The 11,538-nt window shown below is 36.4% G+C and overlaps 1 protein-coding gene and 1 pseudogene across 1 annotated transcript; both read right to left on the bottom strand.

The window, feature by feature from the left end:
• Positions 1-1,520: 1,520 nt before the first annotated feature.
• On the bottom strand, positions 1,521-3,760 carry LOC132637753 (serine/threonine-protein phosphatase 4 regulatory subunit 2-like). The gene is made up of 4 exons (XM_060354797.1): positions 3,616-3,760; positions 2,265-2,396; positions 1,964-2,182; positions 1,521-1,657 (listed from the first exon to the last, which is right to left on the bottom strand). Exons 1-4 carry the CDS (start codon positions 3,758-3,760, stop codon positions 1,521-1,523), a joined length of 633 nt encoding a protein of 210 aa, XP_060210780.1.
• A 24-nt stretch (positions 3,761-3,784) lies between these two features.
• On the bottom strand, positions 3,785-11,080 carry LOC132637754 (putative late blight resistance protein homolog R1A-4; annotated as a pseudogene).
• Between the last annotated feature and the right edge of the window lie 458 nt (positions 11,081-11,538).

Below are 11,538 nucleotides of genomic sequence, written 5' to 3' on the forward strand. Positions count from 1 at the left end.
TTGTAGACCAAGAACATCCTTTACTTTTCAAGCCTTATGAAAATGTTGGATATTTTAAATATGTTATGTCGGAAGCTGGCAATAGAGCAGGCACTGGTGTTTTCAAGTCTTATTGTGGTGTTTGAATTGTTAGTATCCTAAGCTTCAGCCTTCTGTAATTTTCTACAACTTGTTACTCCATATATATTAACAAGATTCTCCTATAATTTTGTTACAACTTGTAATAAGTATTTTATGCTTAATGATGCTTCAATAACAACATACCCATTGTAATCTCGTAAGTAAGGTCTAAAGAGGCTAGGATGTACACAAACCTTACTTCTATCTTTGCAAGGTAGAGAGGTTGTTTTCGATAGATCCTCAGCTGAAAAAAAAAAAGAAATAACACATAAACATGCTCTTAAACTTGGTCTCAGCTGGCAAGTATGCCCTTAAAATGGATATGCACAATTAGGCACCTCAAATTGTATAAGGTTAAATACATAACGACAAATGCTGACATGGCACTGACGTGACACATAAATTTTAGAGGTGTCTAGACGATCATTTTGTAAGTTAGAGTGTTCAATTGACAAAGTGAAGACAAGTTGAGGTGCCTACTTGTGCACACCCAAAGTTAAAGGACATACTTGCCAGCTGAGGCCAAATTTAAGGGCCGGTTTATGTATCATGCCAATTGTAATCGACACAAGAAAGTGGGAAAGAAAAGAGAGACAGCAAAATAGTAATGTACAACATAAGTGCAGCAACAAATATCAATACACATAGGCGAAAAAGAAACTATACGGTACCTACATTATACTACTAAAAGTACGCAACACTCAGCTACATACTAATCTTATACCTTAATCCTCTATTTTCATACCTTCATATCTAATGATGCTCCATTTTGCTAAATTTGATTTGTTGTCTAGTGGAGAATATTACAGAAAAATCTCTTCCCTGTAAACAAATAAAAAGTGCTACTCATCTGATTAGTTGTTATCAATCAACAAATGGACGAAGCACAAAGGATATAGCAAGTAGTCATGTATTCTTGCACTTGATCCTCTTCTGGTTGCTCACTTTTTCTAAAGGCATGACACATAGATAGACACCTTAACTTGACTTCAACTGACAAGTAAATACCTCAATTTTGAGAATGCACATCTAGACACCGTAACTTGGATTAAATTGGCCCCGTAAACACCCTAACTTTAAAAATGCACATTTAGACACGGCTAGATTTCAGTTGTCTAGATGTGCATTTTCAAAGTGGGGGTGATTACAAGGTCAACTTAAACAAGTTGAGGTGTCTAGATGTGCATTCTCAAAATTGTTGTGTTTATTTGCCAGTTTAGACCATGTTAAAGTGTCTATCTATGTATTATGCCTTTTCTAAATCTAAAAATCCTAGTTGCTGGTAATCTAAAAAGCCTAGTTGCTGGTACGGTGACTTCTGTCTTCTTATATCGAATCCTTATGGAGCTCTTTGATGCTTATTTTCAAGTCGCCACCTGGTAAAATGATTATGTTTCTTCTTATTCATCTTCACTGTCATCATCGTCGTCATCATCATCGTCATCGTCATCATAATCACCGTCATCTTCATCATAATCGTCGTCATCATCGTCATCCTCATCATCATCGTTGTCGTCGTCATCGTCATCATCAGCATCTGGAATATGTCACATAAGTAAATTACCTTCGGGGCTTTTCTTTATACAAGTCAAAACATAATTTATACATTATAAATCTCTATGAAAGGGAAGGTCTCAAAAGTTCAAAGGAAAATTCTCATCAACAACTACACAAAAGAAACGACATCCAACACCATTTTGATCTGCATTTTTTTCTCTAATTTAGTTAGCATTTCTTTTATTAATTTAAATTGTTGAATCAAAAAAATTAATTGTGAAAGATGCATACCCTTTAAGTTTCAAAGGCAATTATGGAAAGTTAGTTCTGGAATATAATATAGTACTCACCTGGATTATTGTAGGAAAGAACATCCACTGGCTAATTTCCAATGTTTTCTTGCTCTTCCTGAGTTCCACAGCAGAGGCCATGAGTTGAGGGTTACAATTCTGTAAATCAATCAGCTGGAGTGAATCAATTTCTGCAAACTCGATAGGAATCTCTTCCAAATTAGAGCAAGCTCTGATCACTAGGCGCTCAAGGGTAGGGAGATTATCATTTGTTGCTTTCCAGGACGTGAGATTCACGCTTCGAATTAGTAAAATTTTAGCAAAAAGTGCCTTCGCTTATCCATTCTTCGCCACAACAAGCATCTGATTTCAGCTTAAGCTGTTGAAGGTTAGGCAATTCGCTCAAGGTGTTCAAGTAGTCCCATGTCTGACCAGTTCGGACCAATTTTAATTCATTGAGCTGTGCAGGAAAAGCTTTTGCATTTGAATCTGCACGGGCAAAATCTTGTGTATCGCTTGTTATATTGAACTTCAAAACTCAGGGTTTGAACTTGCTGTATATGGACAAGATTATCGAATAACTTGGGTTTTTCACAAATTTTGTAGTCCTTTGTAGACCCGTAAAATCTTAACTTTTTGATGTTCTCACACTGTGGAATGAACTCTTTTGTGAAGCATTGTGGTAGCATGCCAGAAATCGTTTGTAGGTTTGGAAAACCCAAGCACCTCTCCCCATCAACAGATCTTGAAGGATTTCGCAACAAAATTCATTCTGCTTGAGATGCCTTATCTGACTTGATTTCCAAATTTGTTTTGGAAGAAGTAAATTTGCCCCATGGACATTGAGTGATTGTAAATTCCACAATTTGCAAATATCTCGAGGCACATCAAATGAATAACTGGACAAGGATAGATACCTCAAAACTTTGTACCGAGAAATAAAAATATCTTCCTTCACCAATCGTTCGATTTTTTCTTCGAAAAGATGGCCAATACGCCATGTCACAAGAGATACGACGTTTTACTCATAGCAGACCTTTCCTGGGTAACCTTTTCAACATGCATTGCAAAAAAAAAAAAAAAATTATCAACACTTTTAAGCAATATAAACCATCACTAAAAAGGTCTCACAAATTACATGTAAACAGCAGAAAATCTTGACAAAAGCATTATTATTTGAAAAAAATACCATATTTGTCCAAAAGTATAAACTAATTTCCATCTCATAGTCGGTACAAAAACAATATTTTCTAAGAAGATTCTAAAATTATCCTTGAAAGACAGACTAGTAGTTCCCATGAACTCTACTTCCACTTTGAGGCCATTGCCCACAATAACGCTAGCCTCATCCTCATTATGCTTTTGTTTGCTTACCAAGTCTTACAAGGTATTAGTTACATGAATATTTTCATCACTTACCAACCACCAGGAATTTAAGTAACAAACTCGAAATGGTCTCCTTTTTTTTTTCCAGAGGACCAACATCTTTTTTATGACCTGCCTGTGTACAATCCTCTAGCACTTGATTTCTTTCTTTATTACAGCTTGAGGGTCACTAACATTATTAGACCGACCTTGGTTACCACTAGGCTTATTAGTGTGACCACTATAACCATCTGAATGACGAGATTGACCACGTTTCCTTTTTATGAACTTGGGCTGTAAGAGGGATAATAAGCTGATTTAGACAGGGTATCAATCAGAGTACCTTTCCCACCGTTATCAAATTCTATAAGTTTCTGTCCAATGGCAGTCAAGTAATCGTTTGCACAGCCATTATCCATGATTGCATCTTTTATGTGATCAGAAATGGATGTCTTCATTAGCACAAGACCGCATCTGTTACTCTCCATCCATTTTGCATGCTTAGCCACTTCTTAAGGAGTACTCTGAGGTGTAGGTTCAGCAGGTTTTGGTTCAGTCAATGCAATGTCCATATCCATCAGGCCCAAAATTCTTTTGAGATACTGTTTCCTGTCTTCGTAGTTGCTACTAGTAACAGTTTCAACGAAACTCAATTCAGTATTTATGTTGCTGCCAGCTGTAGACAAACAACACAAGGTAAGATCAGCAAAGTTATGAACATCATTTAGGTTTTATAAGTGATTATGGGAAGTTCATCTGAAGTATAAGGTTATACTTACATGGACTAAATGTATTGGAGATACGAACATCCACAGGTTTGTTTCTAAGGTCTTCTTGTTCTTGTTGAATTAGTACGACAGAAGCCTCGAGTCTGGGCGTACAATCATTCAACTCAATTAATTGTAGTGAGTTGATTTTCAGTTGATTTCTGCTAACTCAATGGGTTACTCATTCAAATAATGGCAAGATCTAATCACGAGGCGCTCAAGAGCAGGAAAATTGTCATCTGTGACTTTCCAGTGCTTGAGTTCATTATCCTCGAGTAGAAAAAGCTTCAACTGATTAAATCCTCCTGCAATTGGACACCATTCTTTGCCAATACAAGCATCTAATATCAGCTTTAGCACCTCAAGGTTAGGTAACTCATCTATGGTGTTCATGTCCTCCCACCTTAAACGAGTTCCCTAGAACTTTAACTTCTTGAGCGTTGCTGGAAAAGCTTTTGCACTTGGAACGATCACTGGGTGAATCTTGTGTGACACCTTCGGAATTCTAAGTCGAAAAGTCAATGCTTCAAGTTGATGTAGATGGACAAGTTCATAGTTACCTTGATCTCCAGAGATTCTTAATCTTTTAACATTCCGATTCCCTGAAATAACCTCCTTTGTGGAACTACTTGGACACAAGCCAGAAATAGTTCGTATGTTTAGAAAAACCAAATACCGCTCTTCGTCAACAGATACACTTGTGGGATTTGTTAAATCAATTAGATCCAATATAAGATGTCTTAATTTGACTAGTTCCCAAAATTGTTCGGGAAATTTTATAGATGCCGAACGATTTCCTCCAACAATGAATGTTTGCAGATCCCGTAATATGCAAATTCCTGGAGGTATATCAAAATCCCCATTCAATTCTGGGCACCTCAACCAAATGAGCAATAGTATCTGCGGAGGGAAAACATCAATCCTTACGGGACTCAGGTCCAAGATTCTTAGTGAATTGAAATGACTAAACTCTAATTTAAGAGTAGGAGTTAAGAAATAAAAGTTACAAAGAAAGAAAATAGAATGAGTTCGTTTCAAGAGATTGTTGTCGTCGTCTCATCTAGGGGTAAGAAGAGCCCTATAAGAACTTTGGTCAATATGCCTACTAAAGGGCCTCATGTTATGATATCGAATAGAGTGTCATTCATGACAACAAGATTTTGGCTTTGAGCTTCTCTCAAACACAGCTCGTATATTAGATCATGAACCTTACATGATCTAATTTCTGTTTCATCCAAACTTTTCTTGCTGGTGAGAACTAGACATCTATCCATAAGATTTTCATGCACTTCTCAGACATTTCTTCCAAGTCTTTGTCCAACTTCATAGAATCCTCGGCCATCCATAATCTCACCAATCTCTTCACTGAAATCTCTCTGTCTTCTGGAAAAATTTCCAAAATGCAAAAGGCATGCTTTTAGGTGACTGGGCAAGTGATTGTAACTCAGTGCAAGCATACGTAAACATTGTTCGTCAGGAACAATTGTGACGAATAACATGACATCTTCAGCACCAATTTTCCAATCTTCTATTATCCTTTTAGATTTAGACAAAAGCCCAACAACCACAACAATAGTTAGAGGCAACCCGTGACATTTGTCTACAATTTTCTTCCCTATAGTCTCGAACTAAGGTGGTAATGCCTCATTTGCAAATACCACACTTTTGAAAAGTTTCCAACTCTCATCTGGCTCCATGAAACCCATATGCAAAGAAATATTCTCTATACCATTAGAACAAGCTACTTTAGTGTTACGAGTCGTCAACAATATTCGACTTCCATTGTTTTCACTTGGAAAGAACAGTCTCACATCATCCCATGCTTCACTATTCCACATGTCATCCAATACAATTAAATATCTCCTACTAATTAAACTTTTTTTTAGCATAGCTGCTAGCTCTACCTCATCATCCATATAAAATTGGTCATCCTTTGTAGAACGCAAAAGGCTCAACAGAATTTCTTTCACATTATGTTGTTGAGATATAGTGTTAGCATAATGGACAGATTGTAGAATATCTACATTAAGATATTCTCGATATGGTGAATATGAAGAGATACTATGAATATATGAAATATTATTAGGGATATTCTATACATTTAGTGTAGAATATTGTGTAGCATTAGTTGTAGAATATATGAAGAGTATTTTGTAGGATTCACATTTAGTGTAGGATATTTTACTTTCTTTCGTCTCTTATTTCTCTTGTATAGAGATACCAATGTATTCTGATGTATTGGGATTAAGTAATTGAGATAGTCATTCTTCAATTTCTCTTGTGCTTTCTCTATTCTTGGCATGGTATTAGAGCCTTCTTTTCATTGTTTTGATTCTTAGTGTCTTTCATCTCTGGTTTCCTTTCAACTTTTTTTTTTGAAAGTTTAGTTCTCTTGGTTCTCTTGACTGTTTATCAACAATTAGTTTAAGTCTTTCAGTGTTCATTTCACTAGAAAAAATTATTCAGCTTGGAATTTCAATTTCAACTTTTTGTCACGGGAAAAGAATTATGGGGCCATATAGATGGAAGTGATCCTGCTTCTATTGATCTTACAAAGTTAAGTTAGTGGAAAGTTAAAGATGCTCGAGTGATGACATGGGTTTTAGGGTCAATTGACCCTCTTATTGTTTTTAATCTCAGGCTGTACAAGGTTGCAAAGGCCATGTGGGATTATTTACAAAAGGTTTACAACCAAGAGAATAGCGCAAGACGATTTCAGCAAGAGCATAAAATTGCTAATAATTCTCAAGAAGGTCTCTTTGTTCAGGATTATTTTTCTAGATTTCAGAATTTATGGGCAGAATTTACTGATATTGTTTATGCTAAAATACTTGCTGAATCTCTCTCCATAATTCAAGCAGTTAATTAGCCAAGCAAGCGAGACCAATTTTTGATGAAATTGTGATACCATTTTGAGAGTGTTCTCTCTAACTTGATGAACCGTGACCCATCTCCCTCTTTGGATGTTTGTTTTAGGAAATTACTTTGTGAAGAGTAGTGTCTTGTCACACAAACATTTTCAAGCAAGCAAATGATGTCACTGTTGCATTTGCTGCACAAGGAAAAGGAAAAGGCATGGATATGACTAGAACTCAATGCTACAGCTGCAAGGAATATGGTCATATTGCTAGCAATTGTGGCAATAAGTTCTATAATTATTGTAAAAAACAAGGACACATTAATCAAAGAGTGTCCCACACGTCCTCAAAATCGTAGGATCAATGCTTTTCAAGCTGAGGTAAATAGTTCCACTATTGATAATTCATCTTCTGTAGGACAAATTCTTACTCCTGAAATGGTCCAACAAATGATTGTGTCAGCCTTTTCGACTTTGGGATTACAAGGTAATGATACTGCATCTAATTTTTGGCTTGTTGATTCCGGGGGTTCCAATCATATGACCAACTCAACAAGTATGCTAAAAAATGTTCGTAAGTATCACGGTCCATCACAGATTCAGGTTGCCAATGGTAGTAATTTATCCATTACCAAAGTTGGGGATCTTACTCCAACTTTCAAGAATGTTTTTGTTTCACCAAAACTCTTAACTAGTCTTATTTTAGTTAGACAATTGGTAAACAACAATTGTGATGTGAATTTTTCTCGTAATGGTTGTCTTGTGCATGATCAGGTGTCAGGGAGGATAATCACGAAGGGGCCTAAAGTTGGAAGATTGTTTCCTATACACTTTTCCATTCCTCCTGTTCTATCTTTTGCTATACTTCTACTGCTAGTAAGTTCGAGGATTGGCATAAGCGTCTAGGACATGCAAATTCTATTGTGTTGTTCTCATTTATCGAGTTCTGGTTTATTGGGAAATAAAAATAAATTTTCAACTGCTTCATTTGATTGTTCTACTTGTAAATTAGGCAAAAGTAAAACTCTTCCTTTTCCTAATTTTGGTAGTCGTGCTGCAAAGTGTTTTGGTGTTATTCATAGTGATGTTTGGGGCATTTCACCAATCACTTCTCATGCTCATTTCAAATACTTTGTGACATTTATAGATGATTATAGTCGGTTTGCGTGGGTGTATTTTCTTCGTTCCAAATTTGAGGTATTTTCGATATTCAAGACATTTTTGGCTTAAATTGAGAATCAATTTTCAACCTGCATCAAAATATTAAGATCTGATTCTGGTGGAGAATATATGTCTCATGAATTCAATAATTTCTTGCTTGAGAAAGGAATCGTCTCACAACGCTCTTGCCTATATACTGCACAACAAAATGGGGTTGCTGAGCATAAAAATCATCACCTTTTAGATGTCACTCGTACTTTATTGATTGAGTCCTCTGTCCCATCTAAATATTGGGTGGAAGTTTTGTCTACTGCTATTTATTTAATTAATAGACTTCCATCTAAAGTTTGAAGTCTTGAGTCTCCATATTATCGTCTTTATCACCATAATCCTAGTTATCATAATTTTCATACATTTGGTTATTTTTGTATTGTGCATATGCCTCCTCAACGCAATAAAATTTTTGTTCAGTCTACTAAGTGTGCTTTTATGGGTTATAGTACTTCGCCAAAAGGGTTTATTTTCTATGATGCAAGTTTTAATAAATTTCGTGTTTCTAGAAATGGTGTTTTCTTTGAGAATCAATATTTCTTTCCTACTCATGTTGAGTCATCTTATATTTCTCCTCTTCTTCCTACTTTTGAAGATTTTTCATCTTCTTCTAAGTGGTTCAAACCTGGATTTGTGTATGAACGATGTCAACCAACTTTATCCCATCCCGAAACTGATCCGCCACCTGGGACTGCTCCACAACCAGAATCTGAGATTTCTTCAAGGCCTTCTCCTCTTGAGCCTATTCGGCGATCTACCAGAGTACAAAGTACTCCTAATAGGTATGGGTTTTCCTCTACTTTATCCACCATTTCTTTCCAACTTGTTACTCACAAGCTTCCAAGCATATATTGGCAGAAAGCAATAGAGGAAGAACTTTCGGGTCTTAAAGAAAATAACACATGGGACATTGTTTCATGTCCTTCAAATATCCAGCCAATTGGATGTAAATGGGTTTATTCAATTAAACGTCATTCTGATGGAACTCTTGATCGGTACAAAGCTCACTTGGTTGTCCTGGGTAACAAATAGGAGTATGGTGTAGATTATGAGGAGACTTTTGCACCAGTAGCAAAAATGACTACAGTGCAAACTATTATTTCCGTTGCTGCATCACAGAACTGGCCTCTTCATCAAATGGATGTCAAAAATATTTTTCTCTATGTGATTTGAAAGAAGATATTTATATGAAACCTTCCTCTGGTTTGTTTTCATCACCTACATAGTTGAAGCGATCTTTGTATGGATTAAAACAAGCTCCCAGAGCTTGGTTTGACAAGTTTTCATATACTTTGCTTCAATTCTCTTTTGAACAATGTAAATATGACTCTTCTTTGTTTCTTCGAAAAACATCTACAGGTTGTGTTCTACTTTTGGTATATGTAGATGACATCATTATCACAGGAACTGATTCTTCATTAATCACTAGCCTTCAGCAGCAACTTAAGGATTCTTTTCATATGAACGATCTTGGTACTCTAACATATTTATTAGGGTTAGAAGTTCATTATAATTCTTTAGGTGTGTTCTTAAACTAGCACAGATATACTCAGGATTTGATTGCTTTGGCTGGTCTTCAAGAATCTCCCTCTGCTCATACTCCATTGGAATTGAATGTAAAGTATCATCTGATGAAGGAGATCTTCTTCCTGATCCAACTTTGTTTCGACAATTAGTTGGGAGCCTAAATTATCTCACTTTACTTGGCCAGATATCTCTTTTGCAGTTCAACAAGTCAGCTAATTTATGCAGACCCCTCGTTATCGACATTTGGTGGTTATTCGTCGCATCATTTGATATATCTCAGGAACATCTACTCGTGGATTATTTTTTCCTAGTAGTTCTCCCATTCAGTTTAACGCGTTTAGTGATTCTAATTGGGCAGGATATTCTGATACTAGCTGCTCCGTCATGGGATGGTGCATGTTTCTTGGAGATTCTTTGATATCTTAGAAGAGCAAGAAGCAAGATCGTGTTTCAAAATCTTCAATGGAGTCTGAATATCGAGCAATGTCTACTGCTTGCTCCGAGATTATTTGGCTTCGTGGTTTACTTGCAGAAATAGGATTTCCTCTATCTAATCATACTCCTTTCCACGCTGACAACACAAGTGTCATTTAGATTGCAACCAATCCAGTTTATCACGAAAGGACCAAGCATATTGAAGTAGACTGTCATTTTATCAGAAAAGTTGTAGGTAGAAGAGTTATTACTCTTCCTCATGTATCCAGTTATCTTCAAATAGCTAATTTGTTTACAAAATCCATGGCAAGACAACGTTATTGGTTTCTAGTAGGCAAATTGAGATAGTCATTCTTCAATTTCTCTTGTGATTTCTCAGTACTTGACATATAGTAGCCCAAACACGAACAACAAAATGAAGTCTAATGGATGAATCACTGTAAACTTCTTTTGCTAAAGTTGTTTTACCAATGCCCCCCCATCCCGACTATTGGGATGACATTGAGCTCACTAGATGAACCACCATATTGTGTCAGTTCTGCCAGCATCCTTTTCCTTTGATCATTAATGTCTCACCATATTCGAGGTATGTTTTCCTGAACTTGAATCTTGTATCAAGTCCTTTGATACTTGTTTGACTTTATCTTGTCTCTTTGGTAACTCATTCTATACACGATCAATCTCCTCCGCTACCTATTTTAGGCTATCAAAAAGCCTTTTATGTGACTTTTCTTTCTGCATGTCATCCTTCGCCATTACAGATTCTGTTAGTCGCAGTTGAATTGTGTGTTCAATAACATTTGCAACTTCTTGTATCTGTGCTTCCAAATCTGTCATTTTCCCAGAATTGTAGGTTTCCCTAGAGTTCTTAAGAAATACAAGAGCATGATTTCTTTTGTGAAGAGCAAGAAATTCTTCGATGTGATCAGAAGCTAGAGATTTCATTGGTGACTTTGGTGCCAAGACCAATTCCATTATTCTCATAAGAAAGCTATACTAGCATAAGCCATATCTATTTGTTTACTCGGAAAACAGTTCAATTGAATTTGTGTTCGTGGTTAAGGACACGTGGATCAAAATGACCAGTAAATTAGTACAGTGTGCAAATAAATTAGACTGAAATGAAATAAAGTAAATCAAGGTTAAGGATAGCCTGAGCCTCGGTTGAACCCGGTTGTCACGACCCGACTAGGGGCCATGACGGGTACCCGGGGCTAACCATCGCGCACCACTCATTCTATTACTCATCATACTCATTATACAATTCTTCATTATTCTTGTGTTCATAATCATAGGAAAACCATTTTTCATTTGGAAACATAATTACTTTTATATACATAAGCCCTTCGGCTATCAAAATAATACATATATACAATGAGGACATCGTGAGACCATACTACCCACATATGCGTATCTACGAGCCTCTACTAGAGCACTAGACATATGGACGGGACAGGACCCCGTCGTG

Source organism: Lycium barbarum, chromosome 4 (assembly GCF_019175385.1).
Source record: "Lycium barbarum isolate Lr01 chromosome 4, ASM1917538v2, whole genome shotgun sequence".
NCBI classification, from domain to species: Eukaryota; Viridiplantae; Streptophyta; class Magnoliopsida; order Solanales; family Solanaceae; genus Lycium; species Lycium barbarum.